The sequence below is a fragment of the Lampetra fluviatilis genome, chromosome 11 (assembly GCF_964198595.1).
Source record: "Lampetra fluviatilis chromosome 11, kcLamFluv1.1, whole genome shotgun sequence".
Classification (NCBI taxonomy): Eukaryota; Metazoa; Chordata; class Hyperoartia; order Petromyzontiformes; family Petromyzontidae; genus Lampetra; species Lampetra fluviatilis.
The window spans coordinates 7,243,492-7,265,431 of record NC_136285.1 but is presented as its reverse complement, the minus strand read 5'-3'; the positions used below and the strand labels follow the sequence as shown (position 1 = coordinate 7,265,431).

At 45.1% G+C, this 21,940-nt stretch overlaps 2 protein-coding genes across 4 annotated transcripts in view; both read right to left on the bottom strand.

Annotated features, from left to right (window-relative positions):
- The window catches only part of RFT1 (RFT1 glycolipid translocator homolog), a 29,089-nt gene extending 25,984 nt beyond the window's left edge, over nt 1–3,105 (bottom strand). For all 3 annotated transcript variants that reach the window (XM_078860868.1, XM_078860866.1, XM_078860867.1), the window contains exons 1-2: nt 2,999–3,105; nt 1,446–1,595 (exon numbers count right to left, since the gene is read on the bottom strand). In XM_078860868.1, the coding sequence (XP_078716994.1) occupies nt 1,446–1,514 (69 nt within the window). In that variant the 5' untranslated portion in view covers nt 1,515–1,595; nt 2,999–3,105. The remainder of the gene's footprint in view (nt 1–1,445; nt 1,596–2,998) is intronic.
- An 11,772-nt stretch (nt 3,106–14,877) lies between these two features.
- Nucleotides 14,878–21,940, bottom strand: part of LOC144934753 (rho guanine nucleotide exchange factor 3-like) — a 56,032-nt gene continuing 48,969 nt past the window's right edge. The window contains exon 12 of the mRNA XM_078860865.1: nt 14,878–21,881. Within this exon, the coding sequence (XP_078716991.1) occupies nt 21,735–21,881 (147 nt within the window). The 3' untranslated portion in view covers nt 14,878–21,734. The remainder of the gene's footprint in view (nt 21,882–21,940) is intronic.

Below are 21,940 nucleotides of genomic sequence, written 5' to 3'. Positions count from 1 at the left end.
CCAAATACTCCATTTGCTTAATGCCTGTACTTTTTTAATTTGTTTGGTTTTGCTACTTTGGCGACCAAGCTCACTCATGCAAATGAGACTATCATGGTCTCTTGAGTTCTCACCTGGTTAAGAAAATAAACTTTACTCTGACCCGTTAGGGAAACAAAATACATTTTTAGAAAAATGATAATGCTGGTTTTTGATGCGACTGTCATCTTTGAAGAGTATCACGAGGTATTTAATGTTCACAGGGAATTCATTTCTCCAGCTGCATTCGGAAAAGACAGAAAGTACTGCTGAACCTAGCAAGCGAAAGCATCCACAATTATTATCTTCACTATTTATTACCGGACATCACACCTCTGCACAAGTATAACAGTGAACCCTGAAGGGCCAACAGAAATAAGAAGCAGAATTGTACAGAGCACAGCACATATGCAGTGTCACACATAAACCCAGAATAACAGGTTTTCAAGACAACCAGCCACACCGTTTAATAATCTAACACATTGAACTGGCGTACTGTATAGTGAAATCATTAAGCTCTGAGATAAAAAAAAATACTTTCTTGCAAGTGGATGGTATCACTGTTACAATGAACTGGTGTTTCTTGCGGTAATAGTCACCCACCCAAGTACTGATGAGACCTGATCGCGTCGTAGCTGAAATTGCTGCAGATCAACACCAGGGGGCATGGAAGCTCAAGGGGACAACGCTGCATTACTTTGTTCAACCATTCGCCACATGTTCGTGTGAAATGATAAAATTTGCACAAATAGAACAAATCTACATGCAAGATTTTATGCATGTATCGCGAGCATAAAATAGGTTTTGATCGATTAATCAATGCATCGTTGCATGCCTATCAACAAAGCGGCATTTCAGCTGCTTCGTCAAGATGGGAATCTAGCCTAGAACCGTGAACAATGTGAGGCAGAGGCCTTGTCTACCAACATTCTCTAGAACAGTGGTCGGGAACCTGGTCCATACTGATGGCCGAAAATATTTACAGGCCACATGTTATCTAATAATGACAAATATAACGCATGTGTCGACTGATATTCAAGAGGCCCTTGCATTGACATGATAAAAAAAATGTGAAACTCCGATGTGTGAAATACTCATCTCTAGCAACCGATTAGTCCAGCCGATATGCTAGAAGTATCGACTATGATTGTTGGGCCGTTTCTAAGTGATAAGCCTCGTATGGCCATTCGATATGTTCACGCAGGGCCGTATCCTGTGCGCTGGCCATATATATTCCTCCACTGCTCTACATCACTTCTGTAAGGCGTCAAAGCAAGAACTGCAGCACCGTCTGTGGATGCATCTAAGATGGAGGAACAAAAATCCACGTTCTGTGCCTCGAGACGTACAGCACATTTGGGACGCTCAGCCAACAACAAACGCAAACACATCTATTAATAACCGCAACGCCAGCGTGCCACCCGCACCTGTAAGAGGACATTGTAGGTGGCAAGGATTGAGGCTCCCTGCAGGGCTTTCGTGGTGTCTGATGCCATGGCCGTGGCTCTGTGTCCATGTGCCCACCAACTCCTCCTCCAGCCCGGGCTGCTCTCCGATGCATGTAGCGGCTCCGAGTTCTTGGGGTTCGGTGTGGGAGATAAATAGGAGAGTTCGTAAAGAAAACATTCCAAGGGCACCTGAATGAAAGTGACTTGCAATGGGAAATGAAGATCGTGATTTACTGGCCAAGAATTTAGGGAAAGGAAGATGCTGATTATAATGTTCTATTACATATGGGCTCGTACGTAGTGTAGCTATAGTTCATTAATGAACATACCTCAAGTAAAATAAAGAGGTCATCATGGCAATCGTTGTTAACGCCACGACAGATTGCTTCCTCCTGCTGCTAGATCCCGTAATTGTTTCAATTCAACCTCCGAGCTTGTATTTAGGCTTTGGCAAGGTAAGGTGGGGAGGGGAGTGGCGGGGGTGGGGGCGGCGGGGGGAGTGGGGGGGGCTGCGGGGGGGGCGGCGGGGGCGGTGGGGGTGGGGCGGGGGCGGCGGGGGCGGGGGCGGCGGGGGTGGGGGGCGGCGGCGGGGGGTGGGGCGGTGGCAGGGGCGGCGGCGGGGGCGGTGGGAGGCGGCGAGGGCGGCGGGGGGGGCTGCGGGGGCGGCGGGGGCAGGGGGGCGGCGGGGGGTGGGGGGGTGGCGGGGGCGGCGGGGGGTGGGGGGGGCGGCGGGGGGTGGGGGGGGCGGCGGGGGGTGGGGGGGGCGGCGGGGGGTGGGGGGGGCGGCGGGGGGTGGGGGGGGCGGCGGGGGGTGGGGGGGGCGGCGGGGGGTGGGGGGGGCGGCGGGGGGTGGGGGGGGCGGCGGGGGGTGGGGGGGGCGGCGGGGGGTGGGGGGGGCGGCGGGGGGTGGGGGGGGGCTGCGGGGGCTGCGGGGGGGGGCGGCGGTGGGGGGCGGCGGTGGGGGGCGGCGGGGGGGGGCGGCGGTGGGGGACGGCGGGGGGGGGGCGGCGGGGGGGGGCGGCGGGGGGGTGGTACCTAATTCTAGATTTGAAGCTTTCGTGACTGCAAGGATCCATATTCTTAGGTTTTTTCGTTAAATTCACGTAGGTAAAAATTTTAAATTAATAAATGTAAAATAAAAATGAAATAAAAATCACGACGTTTTGAATTTTTTACCTACGTGACTTTACCGAAAAAACCTAAGAGTAAGGTAGTACCTGCCCACTTAGAAAGGAACGTGTTTTATTATTTTATTTCTATCATTTCCATTATTTATTTTTACCTACGTGACTTAACCGAAAAAACATAAGATTATGCTGGGACAAGTGCTATTAGCGCGTGGTGGGAGCCTATGAAGGTCGGCACTGCACGGCACACGAGCGGGTGGGTGACCAACACACACACCCGCCTTTGTCTCCCTCGTGGCGTTGTGTGTGGGCCACCATTGTAGATTGTTTCCTCGCTCACAGCGCTTGCCACGACGGCTTGTTACACGTAGGGGATCTCTGTACGTTGCCAGCACAGCAGTGTACCTGAAAAGGCGATTGAGTGCAGCCAAACGAGCGCCTTTTGGAGTGTTCAGATGGCTAAAAACAACGAAGACGACGACGGCCCAAAAACGACCCGAAAACGACCAAAAACGGCCCAAAAACGACCAAAAACGACCGAAAACGACCAAAAACGACCGAAAACGACCAAAAACGGCCCAAAAACGACCGAAAACGACCAAAAACGGCCCACAACGACCGACAACAGCCGAAACGACCAAAACGACCAAAACGACCAAAAACGGCCCAAAAACGACCGAAAACGACCAAAAACGACCGAAAACGGCCCAAAAACGACCGAAAACGACCAAAAACGGCCCAAAAACGACCGAAAACGACCAAAAACGACCCACAACGACCGAAAACAGCCGAAACGACCAAAACGACCAAAACGACCAAAAACGGCCCAAAAACGACCAAAAACGACCGAAAACGACCAAAAACGACCAAAAACGGCCCAAAAACGACCGAAAACGGCCCAAAAACGACCGAAAACGACCAAAAACGACCAAAAACGGCCCAAAACGACCGAAAACAGCCGAAACGACCAAAACGACCAAAAACGGCCCAAAAACGACCGAAAACGACCAAAAACGACCGAAAACGACCGAAAACGGCCCAAAAACGACCGAAAACGACCAAAAACGACCAAAAACGGCCCAAAACGACCGAAAACAGCCGAAACGACCAAAACGACCAAAACGACCAAAAACGGCCCAAAAACGACCAAAAACGACCGAAAACGACCAAAAACGACCGAAAACGGCCCAAAAACGACCGAAAACGACCAAAAACGGCCCAAAAACGACCGAAAACGACCAAAAACGACCAAAAACGGCCCACAACGACCGAAAACAGCCGAAACGACCAAAACGACCAAAACGACCAAAAACGGCCCAAAAACGACCAAAAACGACCGAAAACGACCAAAAACGACCGAAAACGGCCCAAAAACGACCGAAAACGACCAAAAACGGCCCAAAAACGACCGAAAACGACCAAAAACGACCAAAAACGGCCCAAAACGACCGAAAACAGCCGAAACGACCAAAACGACCAAAAACGGCCCAAAAACGACCGAAAACGACCAAAAACGACCGAAAACGACCAAAAACGGCCCAAAAACGACCGAAAACGACCAAAAACGGCCCGAAAACGACCGAAAACGACCAAAAACGACCAAAAACTACCAAAAACGGCCCAAAACGACCGAAAACGGCCGAAACGACCGAAAACGACCAAAAACGACCGAAAACGACCAAAAACGACCGAAAACGACCAAAAACGACCGAAAACGACCAAAAACGACAGAAAACGACCAAAAACGGCCCAAAAACGGCCGAAAACGACCAAAAACGACCGAAAACGACGGAAAATTGACGATCGGCGCTCCGTGGAACGCGCCGCTGGCGTCGACGCGAAACGTGGCGGCTCATTCGCCCGGCGCGCTGATTCGCTCATCGCAGGCCGAAGTTCGCGTCGTTATAATTAATCGTGCAGTGGTGGGGGATGATGATGAGGTTAGGGGGCAGAAGGGGGGGGGTGTGGTGTCCCGTTCCAAGGATATAACTTTTTTTTAATGAAATATAATGTGAAGCCGTCTGGAATCAGAATCTCGTATTCGGCGAATACGCCAAATTCAGCGTCGTTCGGTGGGTGTCGGCCTGCGGTTTGCTTCCTGGTTGAGCCGCGGCGGTGCTGGGGTTGGATGGTCCCCGACTTACGAACTTGAGTCGTAAGTCGAGGACCATGACAAATCGCTAACCTTAAACACCCGGTCGTTCATAAAAGTTGAAGGCGGTATAGTAATATAGTAATAGAGCAAGTACAGAATCACTGAACCGGAATTCATAGCTTGTAAGCATTTAGCGCGGGGCCCTTGAAAGTGCGAGGCCCGTAGCATATGCAGCTACTTTTGCTACTAGGATAATCCTGCATGGTGCATTTCATTTCACATTCTGTGAAACTCTTATCCGCGACTCTGTTATCTGTGGATCATGTTACATGCAGCCTCAAACACGATAGGTATAAGGGTTATTAATCCAGGAGGTTGATCATAATTCATAATAATCTTCCCTCTGGTAATCCATTGCTTGTTAATCCAAGTTAGGCATGGGGGTTTATTGACCATACTTCACCAATGCTACTCAGTGTGGGTGGCGAAAGGTGGGCCCAGAACCGTATGGATATCGCTCGCCGCTGATGCTAGCCGTGGTCAGGAATAAAGCTTATAGGCAGTGCACTAACTTCTGCATCTCCGTACCACCACTTCTTATTCGTGTTTATTTGGTTCATCACAAGCAACGTTTTACCTGTGACACACCACGGCAAGGGGAGTAGAGTGAAGGATATGATGTATGGCAACATAAAAATGCTGCACGAAGCAGTGTGTGTGTTTAACAGTGGGTGGGGAGAGGAGAGGGATTAGGGGGATTGGTTTAAAGAAGGTTTGAGCCGATTTAGAGATGAAGATGAGTTATCCAGAGGTGGTTGTGGTGAGCACTAAAAGTTATCCATGCTCGCGGGTAATAAAATGAATAGGATAGAGACAATAAAAACACATACACGTAATTTTAAAACCCAAGGAAAGGAGATTGTGGGGGATGAGAAACCATAGAAACAGGAGTCAAAACATGCCAGAATTATTTAAAAGCAGGAGACATGACCAGAGAAACTGAAACACGAATCAAACAGGGATTTGGGATTGAAAACAAGCAGAATATGGGCCAAAATACATTTTTATATTACTAAGTAAACAGTTGAAAGCGAATAAGTTTAAAATACAAACATCAACAACACAACGTACTCATACCAAGTAAATGGACTCAACACAAAAACGTTAAACCTTTATTGAAATTAGATGTATTCAAAAACAAATAAATGGCACTTACTGTCCATAATGTCGTCGAGGGGGGGTTGGGGTTCGACCGCGATCAAACAAAAACAAAACTATATTATGGATGATATTGGTCGCGAAAGCCGATGTGTTAGACTGGTACTTAGTATATTATGATTGAAAAATACTGTATATATTGGCTGCATTCACGAATACTTAAACTCAAGATTATATATACTGACTTTAATATCGGTGTTTTTGTATCTTGCTTGTAAATAACTTTAATTTGAAAGTATCCACGATTTTTTTCTTTGTTGTGTCACCGTACCGTATTGGCATTCGCCAAAATGCATCAAACGCTTATTCGTGAACCATGCAGATCATATGAAGAATGTAATGCGCATAAAACATTTCATGGTGAACAGGATAAATAAACTTACGAACAGCGGGAGATTTCCCCGATCGTATTGGGGCTGCGGATAATAGTCGCAGGCAACAAACAGAGTCATGGATAAAGAGGAGCCTTCACTGTATGGTGATTAATGGAGATGTGAATTTAGGGGATTTAAATCGAATCCTTCACTTAATCTGTTTGCACCCCCTTATCCCCCTGAGAAAAAGGTTTTATTGCTACATATGGCCTTGCGAGCCCAAGGACCATCTATGGCTTCGTTTTTTTATACTTAATAATTTTAAAGTCGCTGAAACACATTTTGGCAGCAGATCAGCTTGGGCGAATTTAATGTTGAACCTTTATAGGACATTCCCTCGGTTAAACTGATGTGTGTAAATAGATTTCTCCAATTGTCACGTGCCAACTCGTGTGGAAAAAAATAAATCAAACTTGTTTATAAGTTATACGCTGTCCCACGGTCAAATCAAGAGAGGGTTGTGCTGGAGCAAATGTTCCAAGGTTAGTCACGCCACCACCCGCTCAATGTGTGACTGTTTTAACTTTTATTGATGCTGTCTCCACCACTTCGCAAAAAATTAAAATGCGAGCACCTATGTCAATCCGCTGCTGAATAAAGGCCATGTTAATTGTGGGGGATGGTGTAACAAAACTTCACAAATGGAGCTTGGTGATGGTGAGGGAGAGAGGTGATTCAGAAATCTCTCCATCGATGTTTTCAGCCGAACGGCAACCAAAATCGCTGGGTTCTGCACTACTTATTTCCATTAGTTTGTCCTTTAGAACAAATTGCAATTCTGAATGAATACATATGCACGTTCGGATTTGTTTTACATTGCTTTTCCATCTGTGTGGGTTTAACCTGGGGAGTACATCAAATATTCGTGAAGATGGGAATGAGACCCATGGTGTTTATCGGTGCCTGCTACCAAACTATAGTTGAATCTCGCTGATGCGAATCAAGTAAGTTGAAATGTGTCTCGCCATGTAAAAACAAGTTAGCTACACGACAAATTGATATAAAAGGTCCATGCAAAGCTCGTTTGTGAATCCATTGCTGGATGAGGGCCTACTACCTACGTCGTGTGGGTCGTGGGCGTTGTTTTGATCATAGGTAACCATTCTGGAGGGTGTGAGTTGGTGACGAAGCAGATCATATATGAAGGGAGATAGTACACGACAACCATCATGATTTGCTACTCTGCCCTCTGCGGTCAGCAAAATAGCCCCATCCACGTATTATTTTACTACAACATTTATACAAATGACTTGCGCTTAGAAGTGTCCAGAATTAAATATCATTACATATTTTATTGTAACTTTCAGCCTCATACTCAGGATTGTACCATCTAAGTGTTAATCGTATGACATGAAATCATTAAAATATACAAAGTATTGTCGATGCTTCGTGTAATCATTGCGGTAATTTCCAGTAATAGACGATTCAATACATAGCATGGTATAACCCATTCATACCTCGTGTTATCATGTTGTTACTTCATGGTCTGCATTCACCATGGGAATTTTCCACTTTATCAGAAGTTGCCACAGCGTTAAAATACCTTTAAGTTTAATTGGCTGCGTTTAAATGACGATCAAACAACTACTGTCATTATGAAGGCGTTTCCCCCTTTTCGTAAATATTTAATCATACAAATCACTTTGAATACGTCCGATTTCTTCAGATCTTGGAAGCTAAGCAAAGTTCTAGCCTGAATTGTGCTTGAATGGGTGGCCACCATGCACAACAGGTGTGATAGCACTAATATTACTATTACTATAGGTGTGATAGCCTGTGGGACTACATTATGGGCAGGGGAGTAGAACCTACTTCACACCTTCACCAAGCCGCATCGACCAGCGTGATGAAGTATGGTCAAACAGCCACCATGACCCCCCACGGAGCAATGTGGCATACCTGTCAACCCCTTAGGGGCCGTCCATAAATGACGTCACGCACCTGGGGAGGGGGGGGGGTCAGACATTTGTGACGATGTGTGACGAGGTGGGGGGGATTTGAGAAATGTGACGTCACATCAAAATGCGCAACTTTAAATAAATATAAACAACACGTTCTAAATTTTGATTTAAAGCTTTCGTGACTGCAGGGATTCATATTCTTGGCTCTTTCGGTAAAGTCGCGTAGAAGGGAAATAATACAATAATAAAAAAATAAAGAATAAAAAACACGTTATACTTAATTACATCACAAGGGAAAACATAAAAATGTATAATAAAAAAAATGCCCGTATTGAAACGGCTGTACTCCGTATGTACCTGAAAACTCAATTTCCCTGTATACGGTTAAACCTTATGGGTTGACAGGTATGATGTGGAGACCTTCATCCAGCAGTGTATTGAAAGTAGGGTTGTACTGCCACTGCGGCGCAGCTGTGGTTGGATTTTCTGGTTTACCAGATGGCAAGTTTAATTCCTCGGTTTACAATGGACAGTCTCCAATATCAACAGTAATTTATGTCGTGTCAGTTGGAAGCTGCGAAATGCATTACATTCCAAAAATAAGTTCCCAAGGTCAAATGCTGCGTAAGTAATATGTCGTGTGCAGTGCACGCTTTTAAAGAGATCCACATGCAGCCAACCAGATTCACGGCCTTGCCCGCGAAATATTCGCTGAGTGCGTGAAGGCCGGCTCACCATCACTGTGACCAGCAGTGGTCAATCCACTGGCGGATGAAGGCCGTCAACCACCTCTCATGATCCTGGGATGTGAGAGTCAGTGCCGGATTAAGCTCGTGCGGGGCCTGTAGCATACGTTATAAAGGGGCCCTAAATAAAAAAAAAACCCCAGGTAAATTTGAAAACACATACATTTTTTACTTGCATAGTAAAGTAATTGTATTTTTTCATTTGCTATACAGCCAGATAATACGACAAATCGCTAACCTTAAACACCCAGTCGTTCATAAAGTTGAAGGCAGTATAGTACTATAGTAATAGAGCAAGTGCAGAATCACTGAACCGGAAATGATAGCTTAAAAGCATTTAGCGCGGAGCCCTTGAAAGTGCGGGGCCCGTAGCTACTACATATGTAGCTACTACACGTGTAGTAGCTACTTGTGCTACTAGGATAATCCGGCACTGGTGAGAGTCCTTGAGACTAACTGCTCGTGCGAATGACGACTGCAAAGCAGGCGTCGCGAGAGATAAGAGCCCCAGGACGAATTGGGTGAAGCGTAGAACGCTGCCAGCTGGTGTCACTGTTGCAGGAGATTTCCATTTAAACGCCTTGAGTTGACGCCACACACTTCGCTCAAAGAGAAGATATACCAACACAGACATAACCTCAACCGTGATCATGGGTACAAACTGAGTAATCATTGGAAAGATGTTATTTACCATGTAAAAAAGATTTAACTAACACATATTTGTACCATCTTATTTGACAGGTACTATTATACTTTACCGAGTGTTGACATCCCCAGCGTTTAACAGTGCTGCTTTTTTGTGTATTTGGATTGTCAGCCAACACCGGTTACAACCCCAAGTCGAGTGCACCGATTGTTCTCTTTTAGCCCCGCCCACCCCCCCCCCAACACGTTCCATTGATTGGCTACCACATTCAGATAAGCTCCCCCCCCTCTCCCCGAAAGAACCAATAAGATTAATCCCTGCAGTCACGAAAGCATTAAATCGAAATTGTATTTAAGAGCTTGTCTCTTGGAATTTTGCCTCACTTGATAGAGTACATCTAGCTGTGACGGTCCCACCTGATGACGGAGACTTGTGTTGCCTCCGAAACGTCGTGATTTATTATTTTATTTCTATTATTATTTCTATTATTTTTATTATTAATTTTTACCTACGGGACTTTACCGAAAAAACCTAAGAGTATGAATCCTTGCAGTCACGAAAGCTTCAAATCTAGAATGAAAGAGAAGCTGCCAAGCGCCACGCGAGGAGGAGGGGTGCTGCTCTCACACGCGGCAGAGAGAAGAGACCCACATTCAGACATTTGCGTGCGTGTCACGTGTCCACCACATGCAGCACAATATGCACTCGGCCTTCTTCTAGACCACCTTACTCAGAAGAGGGCTGAACACCTGGTCGTGTTATTGTTGAGACCACCAACTTAAAACAGGTCCCTGTGGGGTGGGCTGGTAGGAACGAACAAATGAATGGCTATAATAAAATGAAATGGCGGGGGTACGATACGAAGGGAGAGTTTGAGGCCTAGTTCTAGGCTTTTGGCCTAGCTGTAGGCTTTAGGCCGCTGTGAGTTAATTTTTAATTTAAATGTTTTAATTAAAAACTATCTCAGGGAATTATAAGGGAATGTTACACTTGTTTAGCCAGGAAAGCCTCATTAATTTAAATGTTTTAATTAAAAACTATCTCAGGGAATTATAAGGGAATGTTACACTTGTTTAACCAGGAAAGCCTCACTGAGTCTAAAGGTTTTTGTAGGGTCCTGCCAAGTGTTTGCAGTAGGGGGCGATGTTGCTACACCTAATCGGACATCGGATGGACGGACGGACGATATAATCTATTGTAGGCTGGTTCACTTCGATCCTACCAGTAAAAGAGTTGAAAGTGTAGCCGTCCGCTTCAGGCAGCAGTGATACAAAGACACAATTGTAGATGGTGGAGGGAGAGGGGAGGGGTGTGACTTCTGCTGTTTGTGAGCAGCACCTATTTGTGTGTTGTTGTTATTGTGCATCAACCATCACGTGGACTCCGGTCATCCTCCCAGCAGCGGTTTTTGGCTCGGGATCAAACAAAGGCGGTCACTGCGTCGCGCGCCTTCAGATGCGCTTCTGCGGCCGTCTGGAACGCTCTTCCTTTCGATATTAGGAAACCACTGGAGCTATGCACTTTTAAATTTAGATTGAAACCGAATTTCTTTAGCACTGCTTTTTGTGTTTCGTTGTCGACCCCCCCCACCCTAGCACAGTTGGCTACGTACGGTGCGGAATAAGTTCAACATATATATTAACATTGTTATGGGGGTTTTAATACATTTTCTTTTTTAAAAATGTTGGATTTGAGCTTACTCTCATGTACATAATATTACCAAAATCGAGTTTATTCATGTACGCAACATAACTCGACTAAGACTTTTGCTGTCGCTTCCTGATGCCGAGAGAGGATGGTGCATGCCTTTATTTAATCTATGTTAGATTCCTCTTAATGCCTTGCCTGCTGGCATTTTTAAAAGCTTTCCCACCTGATGACGGACGCTTGTGTTGTGCCCGAAACGTCGTGATTTATTTTATTTTATACCTACGTGACTTTACCGAAAGAACCAAAGAGTATGGATTCCTGCAGTCACGAAAGCTTCAAATCAAGATTGTTTTAAATAGATTACAATATTTAAAAAAACTCAGCTGCTCGGATTTTAACCAGATCTACATGGTATGGCCATATCACTCCTATTATTTCGTCCCTGCACTTGGCTTCCTGTAAAATACAGAGTTGACCTCAAAATTCCAATTCTCACGTTAAAGGCCTTGAATGGGCTGGCTCCCTAAATATCTCGCCGATCTGCTCAAGTTTAATATACCACGACGAAAACTTACATCAGCTGACTCTGATCTACTCATCATTCCAAATACGAGATTGCTGTGATGTTCGATGGGAGACGGAGTCTTCTGTAGCCAGGGATCCTGGATTGTGGAATCCACTTCCTCGGTTGATTGGGGATTCGGAGTCTTTCACTTTTAAAATCACGTCTTAAAACTCACCTATTTGTACAGGCTTACCCTGTAACCTAAGATTAAAAAACAATATATTTTGTTCTAGATTTGAAGCTTTTCATCAGTCACTCTGGCTGTAACGGTTCCACCTGAAGACGGAAGCTTGTGTTGCCTTTGAAACGTCGTGATTTAATTTAGTTTTAATTTATTTTATTTTTTACCTACGTGACTTTACCGAAAAACCCAAAGAGTATGAATATATTTTGTTGTATGATTGGATTACTCTGCAATGATTATTTGCTTTTATCATAGTTCTTCATTTTATTGGAATTTCGAGAGTCGTCGTTGATATTATCAGGTTTCTATTTTGCTTAGGATTGTATCTATACTCGTGAGTGTAGTTTTATTTTTATGTACAGCGATTTGATATGCTTCAATATGAAAGGAACTTTATTAAGTAGAGAATAATAGCACGAATATAAAGTTGGGGCAACCACCGGCCTATATTGTGGTTCAATCTTAATTTTGGAGCTTTCGTGACTGCAGGAATTATTCTTTGGTTCTTTCGGTAAAGTCACATATAAAGATAAAATAATAAATTAAGAACTATATTGTGGTCTTCATCAGTTTCTCTCTTCGTCGTGCCGGCCACGTGGCCGATCTTCTGCAAGGCTCTCATCGTCGCCGTCGCTGCGCTCATCAGACCGCTGTGTAGTGGGACGCCGACCGATGGGGTTGTGGAGAAGGGTCGGCTTTGTGTAGCTACGTAGAACGTTACATCGATGTATCGCCACTGTTGTGCTTAAAGTGTGAGAATAAATAAGACGACGTGTTTCGGAAGTCGCTCACTACACGTGTATAGGTTTGTTGGCATGGGTATTCAGATTCCCAACAGCCTCAATTGCGAACTCAGTTAATGATTAATCACATGCCTGATTCATCAGAAAGAGGGGAGTGATGATGATGATATGTGGTGGCATCACTTTCACGAGTCACCATGACCTCGCTCATAATCACAGTAAAGCTATTGCCGTTGAGTGAAGATCGCCTCCTATTAACTGAGAAAAGAACTGATCTTAATCTGCGAAATTAATTCAGGATGACAGGATGAGTTTGTCATGCGACTCCTCTTATCCGCACACAAACGTGGATGCAAGGAAGGTGCGGAGTAGTGTCGTGTGATTTAGCATGGTTGGCTACGTACGGCGCGAAAGAAGTTGAACATACATACGTGTGGCAAGTGTAGCGTAACCTGCAGCTGCAGCAGCATCCTCACCATCAGCAATTACAATAATCACCCTCATTAGCCACGATATATCCACTGCTGGATGAAGGCCTCTCTGTGGCATGGTCATTTTTCACCATCCTGCAGACTCCGCACACACGAACTGATCTCATCTCTCCATCTTCACGATGGTCACCCTCTTCTCAATGGTGTTCACCCCTTTTGGGCTGCCATTCCATCGGCAGACTCATCCGCGCACAGCGGAACAAGTGACCGAGCGTGTGGGCGACAGAGAGAACGGCAGTGTATTACGGAGGAGGACATTTCACCAACAGCTTCAGGGTTACAGAGAGTAGAGGTCGCGCATGAAAGGGAGCTTGTACGGTGAATTTGAGTATTTTTGGTTCTTGCTCATGGGCAGTGGTGGTGAGTTGAATTGTTGAATCACAAGATGCTGATGACGATGGCTTGGGGAGAATTGATTTTAGTATGGCTGATGAAGTTTATCATTAATTTCAGGTCGACGCCGTTTACTATACCTCATCTGATATTTCCAAATGGTTTAAGGTTGAAGTTGTTTAAATATTGGCTGCAAGCTATTTTCTGTTTGTGGCACGCTTATTTCAACATGGTCAAATATTCCCTTCAAGTTTAGCTGGGCTAACCGATTATTAAAGTCATCGATTACTCCACCGATTATTGTTTTTTTTTATAATTCAGCTGATCGTTTGACATTTTTACCTGTGTTCCCACGTGTGCTGCTGGACGGGAGGTGTTGGGCGGGGCTTCGTGACGACATCATCGACATCGTCTGCCGTGTCACGCTGGGCATGGTGTTTCGGGGGTTTCCTGCTTTCAGGAGGCAGGATGGAATTTCCCACCATGTTTCAAGGTGCCCGAGTAATTAACCACGCAAGTAGTTGGTTATAATATTTAGCCGACAAATCGTGCCAGTTCTAGTTTCTCGTTATGTCGCGGGTTTCACTGATAAGTCACATCATGGTTTCTGGTTTGTCTCATCAAACATGATGATGACAATTCATGGGGATATCTACATGTGCACTTGACGCTAACACAAGCCAAGTCTGTCGCTTTAGAGTACAGTCGACCCGTGCAACTGAATCCATCACCATCAGCCTTGGTTTATCCACTGCTGGATGAAGGCCCCCCACAAGCCGTCGACCATATCTCACGAATCTTGCGATGTAACAATCCTCCAAATACCTAAACGCGAGCTGTGGGCATTCTCTAAGACTCGTTCCGTCCCTTGCCTGCCACTCCGACGGTCATCGTCCCTTCTATCCGTGAGACGTCCTACCCGGGCCCACGTATGTCTCCTAGCTGTTTGAATCACAAACAACTGTAACCTGCATATGTTCTCGAATCCAGGTGTTCCTCATCAGCAGCAATGGTTAATCCACTGCTCTATACAGCACCAGTAAATTCCCCACAACTGCGAGTGCCCTATACCAGCTGGTGCCAAGAGTTTGCACACATTTGGGTGCTTTGCACCATAAAGTGGTTTGAGATGAAGTGCCCGCAGCTTTATGCGTGTGACAACATCTTTTCGGCTTTTATAGTTTCCAAACAACAAGGTTTCAGAGGGAGAGCTGGCACGCACACCAGTCACGTGCCATTGATAACCAGACTAGGTCCTGGAGGTGGCATCCGTGAGATCGACCACGGTCACAAAAATTGTACGGTCAAGGTAGACTTTATAAAAAAAAAACAAAAATACGATTTTCCAACATTTTATTTGGTAACAATTTACAGTGTACTTTACAAATGTACATGCCCCATACAGAAGAAGAAAGCAACCCAAGCACAGTCAGTAACAAATCAAGACGCCACCTTGTCGCCTATCTCTCAACCACTTCCTACGATCGTAAAATAAAACACACGAGTCACTTGCACGCGTGCAGCCACTGCAACGCTGTACAGCAGCAGCATGCTGAATCGTTCTGCTGATAAAATGGACGCCAAAGTCATAAAACACGCTTTGTAAATCGTGGCATTTGTCAATGTGACATTGGAATCGAATTTTGACTTCAGGAATCCATCGAAATCGTTTCCGAGACTGTCTCTTGAAATCACCTCCTGGGGGGGGGGGGGGAGGATAACTGAACAAGCACCTCGTGGCGATTACTGCTCCAAGCCAGTGTACATCGAGAGCAAAACCAGGCACTTTGTAACGAAAGTGGCGATGAAAAATCATTTGTTGTGAAAAATTTTAAGTTTATCAGGGGGGCCGGTTGGGGAGGGTGGAATTCCATCTGAAAGTGGAGACGTGGTTGTTGAAATTTAAGAGGTGATTTGTTTCCTCCTCTCTCCATTGTTTGGCCGATGGCCCAGTCAGTCACCTTGATGTGCGGTGCCTCTCATCAGCCACCTGCTCCTTGTGTGGACCATTTGAAGTCGTTCCCTCTTAACTAAAAATAAACATTCCCTAAAACATTACAACCAAAACATTACCACACAAACGTGACATCAGTCCTCTGAGTCACCAAAGCTGTACTCTCAAAATACCTTTTTTTTACCATTGGACACAAAGTCACAGAACCACTGCAAAAGGCCAGCATGAAGTAATTTCATGTAAAAATAAGCACTGTTTTGTAGATGCCGAGTGTTTTGCATTCACACTAAAATACAACTAAACTGTTTGATAATTTCGCTGTGTTTTATGATAGTGGTAAATCTTTGCCTCTTGACACGCACTTCCTATAATAACCCTAGAACCTCAACTCATCTGAGGTGAAATTGTGTTTCTTGGCAAAAAATAATAATACTTCAATGCAGACCTGAAGCAGTGTTTCCGTTCATTTGTTTTGTCCCGTTCATCCCTTTCCCAATACCTTCATTCACGACGAACCTTACCATTACACGATACAGCGGTACACGTACATAGATGACAGGTGGTCTTAGTATTTTTGAAAAGGAAGATCTCCTGTATTTTAAAGCGTTGCCACTACCAGTAGTACTGGGAGGCAGATATTATTCTCTGTAGACAGCTCCAGGCTGAAAGTAAGTCACGTTGTGAGTTACGACTGGAGTGTAATATGCAGTCACGTACGAGTCTGCACCCTTTTCATTTGCGATGTAGGACTTGAGACCACCTGCCATATAGAGTGTACAGTGCATTCCTTTCCTACCAACGGTGCTCCAAGCACCTCCAAATAACATCCGCAGACCACCTGAACAACACCTTCTCTTACTGTGCAGCCAACTTTCCAAGTCTTTCTCGGCGAATTGCATTTCAAGGCAATGACTTTTTTCGTGACGCCAACTTCATGGCAACTGAGCCACGCCGCCTTAATTCACGTCTTCCAACAATCCAATTTACGACATCGATTCACCACACCACGGGGAAAAAGGCAACGAAAACTGCCAAACCTCTTTGTCAAGTTTTAAACCAAGGTAACATTTACACGCGTTACCCTGCATGCAGTGGTGCTGCTTAAGAGATGGGAAGCAGACATTATAAACGTCACATATCCGAACCGTCACATATCCTCCCTGACCAATGAACTGCCCACATCCCAGTGCAGTATATATGCATGGTGTCGCTGTCATTTTCCATGGATGTTCACGTATATGATCTTGCCATGTGCCCGCCTGTACGTTAGTGCCTGGCGGACCAGATCTAATTAATATAGTCGCTCCAAGCCTGGGGCGTGCCATTCAGCCTCTGTCTCCTCGACAGACCTGTTCTCCACCTGAAGACGGCTGCTTGCGTTGTGACCGAAACGTCGTGAGAATTATTTTGGTATGTTTTATTTTTATTATTTTATTATTTTCCTTCTACGTGACTTTACCGAAAGAACCAAGAAGACAGATCTATGTTGTACCGTATATAAAAATGAGATGTGAAATCCATTGGAAGCCCTTCAAACATTATAAATACTCAACACAGACTTGTTCTTCTCAGTTTCTATCAGTCTTACAATTCTTTGTTCATTTCCCTCTCAACATCGTCTTAAGTATGGTTGAAAATTGTCACCAAAAAAACCCTCACGTATTTATTTTATATATATAGTACTTTTACTATATAAAGTGAAAATAACTTACGAGCTAATTTAAAACTGCAGGTATCTGCATGCTTGATTAAATATACCATCAGAAATCAATAAAAAATTAAATATGTATTTAAGAGCTAACAACCTAATTACCTTTGTAGTACTGTATATTAAAAGAAATTAAAATAAAATTTCATTAAAAAGAACTCTATCAATGATAAGACAAATTAACCAGGCGTGATGTTTAGTTTGTGCCAACGCCAAATTATACAACTTATAATAAAAAAATATAATAGTCTTGTTCAATCGACCTTAACACATGAACCACGATTTGGTATCGCATGACGGAAGAGTATTTAGACACGGTTTTTCAATGTCAGCTGAGATTATGCCATCAAACAAAAATGCCATTGTAATTTTTCATTGAAAAAAACTTCTTCTGGAGAAACAGCAAAGGGGTACAGAATGGAATTTCATTTTAATCAGTCTTACCTTGACTCTTAACTCATACAGCTGAAAACCTGGCAGCGAACACACCCCATACCATAATACTCCTTTTCTCCAAGTCTCATTCTTTTTTGTTAAGGGAATACTAATTTGGCAATGATGCTGCAGTGGTCTAAGGGTTAGTTAGCAGTGCGGTGGGCCAGCGATCCAGAGGTCACCGGTTTGATTCGATCTACTGGCGCGGAAGCCTATCCATCAGCAGACGTGTCGATCGACAAGTCGTATATTTGGTGGGGTAAAGTGTGGGTAGTCCCGCTTCATCCAAAACCTCAAGCCAGAGTGGAAGAGTAGGCCACACTACCTTCTAGAGGGGCTCTCTAGAGCTCTCTGCAGTGGAGGACCTTCTGCAAATTAGTAGCATGGCAAGGTATTTACCCTACCTATTTGGCACGTTTTTCAAATTGCGGGATAGAGTTCTGATTAAACCGTGAATGCTACAGAACCCCTACGCAAACAACCCCCAGATGCCAAATGATACTATATACACTTGTAGCTTAAAATCTACTTTAAGACTCAAATCTTGACTAGATTAATATATTTCAAGGCAAGATTTCGAAAAAATCTCTGCTACAGTAGATGTTGTCTGTCGCCGGTACACAACGCTAAGATTACTGGAGTGGAATACCATAATGTGGCTATTTAGTGACCTCTAGTACTTAAGGACCAATTGTTTTCAGGTTTCTACTTCAACCAATGCTTTCTTATTTTACGCAGATACTGCGTCAATAATACAATGATTTCGATTTAAAACTGCTTTTGATTGAATTACCTTGTAAATTCGGATTGCCATTTGAACGTAAAGTAGGCACAATGCGCTAAGATAATCAGTAAACATGTAAAATGTACCAGTGGTGGTCTCAACGGTTTTGAGTTCTCAGTGATGGGCCATATCTGGTTCTGGTGGTCATACCCAGTTCATATCTGCACATTAATCAGCCCTCTTAAATTGCATCAATGAGCAGTGAAATCATTTACGGCTCCTGTACATATTCCAACTGCTATATCGTCATAGGATTGTGTATTTGTACACAGGCCGGTTTGCACTTAATTAATCACCGAATACTCTACATCAACCAAGATTAATCCTTTGGCTCAATTTCCCTTCCAAGAAAGTGGAATCTTAATAAGCACAAACAAGCTTAAAAAACGCACACACGTACGTACATACATATGGAACCCAATGCCCCGAACGAACAATTCTTGACTCTCAATGCCAAAGATACATTTGCAAAGCTATTCACGACGCTGGCATGCCACAAAGACGCCGCTCGCTCAGATGCCTTGTTGGTGCTCACTCCATCACCTCCACATTCAGCGGCCCACGCAGGGAATAGAGGTAAAACTTTATTTACCCCACTGTTTTCTCTCATCGACCGTTTAGTAGAGCAATCGAACTGACGATCGATTGCTTAGATTATCGGATTTGCCAACTCCACGCTTCCAGGGTGACCGAGCAGAACTTTGATCGTTACTCCGTTTGGCATGGATTACTCGATCGGAGCTCAATGCCCTGCAGAGAGAAGCCTTCACCTTCACACCACCATCGCGGTGTCCACTTCCCTTAAGGAATCCCTGAAATATTCTCTGTTCGAATGTAACTCGTTGCAATGCAGTTGGCTATTGTGCTGACCTGCTTCCACCCAGCACTGCGTGGTCTGGGTCGTGATTATTATCGCTTTAAAGCGCCCAATTTGTCGGGCGTTTTGGGAAACTCGCAAAGAGTCGTTAAAACTGCCATATTAAAAAGGCAGGAGGATATCGGACCAAAGCAAATGCTGACAATGCCACTGCGGAGACAAACCACATTACATGATATTCCATACCATGTATGGAGGAAGTAGGGAGCCACTCGATACGCAAACGGAAAAGTCAAGTTTCAGTTGTGACTTTTCGTGGAAAAGTCAGCAGCTGAGAATCTTATTCTATATCCACAGTTTGCTCAGGATCCCCTCCTCCTCCTCTTTGCTTCGATGCCACGGTGGGTATCGACCAGAACGAATTTAGCACCGATGTTGAGCAACCAGGAAATATTGAGGGATTGCTTTGACACTCGCAACACTCCAGATTAACAGGCAAAAGAATAAGAGCAGGAGGTGTGACCCTGAGTGGCATCCTAATTGATAAACACTGGCATCACATGTCACGTGGCTGAATGTCGTCCCACAACACAAAAGTTTTCATTACAAAAAATAAATAAAATAAAGCCCACTGTGCCCGTACAGCATTTGTCAACAACGCGGAGATAAATAAAAAAAACACGTACGCACTTCGCATTCGAGTGAGCACCGGCGCCAGATGTTTGGCATCAAGAATAATGTGGAATAAAAGTCTCCTGATTGTCTGCAGATATCCACTGAGATCGGACTGCGTGGCCTCATCTTGGCTCCGTCTGCTGGCGCGGGGGAATGCGTTCGGTCTGTGGTAAAGTCTGATTGGCTTGTTTTGCATTTCGTTAGGCTCCTGGTCTTGGCACAGGCATATGTGGCACTATTAGACTTATATTTGCATGGCTTAAGGTGTTTGGAGAAATGCCCAAGGTTTGACAAGCCTTTGTTCGTGAAGGTTAAAGTCTACGAAACCGTGAGGTTATACATCCCTGGTGGCTCGTGCACTAGAAAAACGAATGCCTACGAGCCTCGTTTCACACGCGAGGTGTGATGCCATCGGTGATAAACATTCACATTCTAACCCGCCCCCATAGCGCTGCGTGCAACTGGCAGATGAGAAACTACACTCAAACTAGCATAGTGGAAGGGTGAAATTCATTGACAAAAACCTGCCGTGAAACAACTGCGTTTGCATTTGCGGTGGCGTTACGAATGATCCACAGCGTCTAGAGGAGTATGCAATCTGCGTCTGTTGTACTACGCCGCCACAATTTAACGGCGATTCCAATTAGCCGATGTCTACACGAACCCCCCTCCTCTCCCCTCCGCCCTCGTTAAAATGTGGGTAGCGAAACATGCGCAAAGGCTGTCGTAGCCCAAAATAATGAGTGCAACACCTACGGAAGATTGAACTCGCTCACGGCAATCCATAGAGTTAGGCTGGCAAATTAAACCAGAGAGGTAATTGGTCACTGAAACAGAACCTCTTCATGACTGCAAGCAACTGTTTTAAGGGAGATTGTGATTAAAATAAAAAAAACGTAATTCACGACAATTACAGAGATGGCATTCCATCTCACAGTCCTCTTGTTAAAAATCCAACCAAAGACGTTGTCATTTAAAACACCAGCTGCCCGTTTTGAAGTTTTGATGAACTGGCGATTTAAAAGAGAACAATTGATTGCTTTGCGGTCTTTGTATTTAACACTCACAGCAATACGGTACCCAACATCCAACATTTAAAATATTACAAAGAAACATGACTATGAATGCGTAGATCAGCATTTTACTAAGAACCCCAAGAGCAGTTGGCGGGGCGCTTCGAGCCTCTTGGTTAATATCACTGAAGGCACTTCAGGTGTGGCAATACCTTCTGTCGACACCGCACAGCAAATACCTCATTTCCACTGGACAACTTACAGTAGCTGCGCCAGGCCGAGCCAGCTGGGCGCGGCCGAGAAGGAGCCAGGTTGTTTTTCCACTGCAGTAGCCGAGCCGTGCCGCTGACGTCGCTAACGCAATGAACGAGTCGAGGCGCGCGCAGATGCCGCGGTGACGCTGTGTTGGAATTGCACCGATTGACGTCGCACGCAATGCACGTGTGATTAACCCCGCCCCTGGCCCTGCTTGGCCCCCCGGAGCTAGATTTACAGCGGGTCACGGTTTGGTTCTAGCTCGGCGCGGCAAATTGCCAGTGGGAGGAAGCTACCGTAGTACCGTGAGGGCTCCGCGCTGGCTCGGCTCGGCTGTGCCAGTGGAAAAGGGGTATTATAGGAGCCAGAAAAAAAGGACCCATACCGTCCGTCGGCCTCTTTTTCTATTGTCATACAACGTTGATCAACAACGGTAATGTTGTCAATGCTGGTCATTCGTCTCTGTGTGTGGAAAGTCGTCGGGTGATGATTCAATAGGAGGCTGTCGTGTGAAGAGGAGGGAGTGAAGGACCCCCTTGACAGGACGTTTCCCTTCAGTCCTCCTGCCCGCTGGAGACCTCCTCGCGGTCGGATAAGCAGTCCCTGGACATCTCGTCCAGAAACCCAGGGCCCTCGCGGCCTCGCCAGGAGGTCATGTGGAGAACTTCACTCGTGTCCATGACGGAGGACACTTCGGACCGCTGAAACGACACGATAAAAAAATATTGAACTATTTGTGTTTTACCAGGTAAGGCCCACT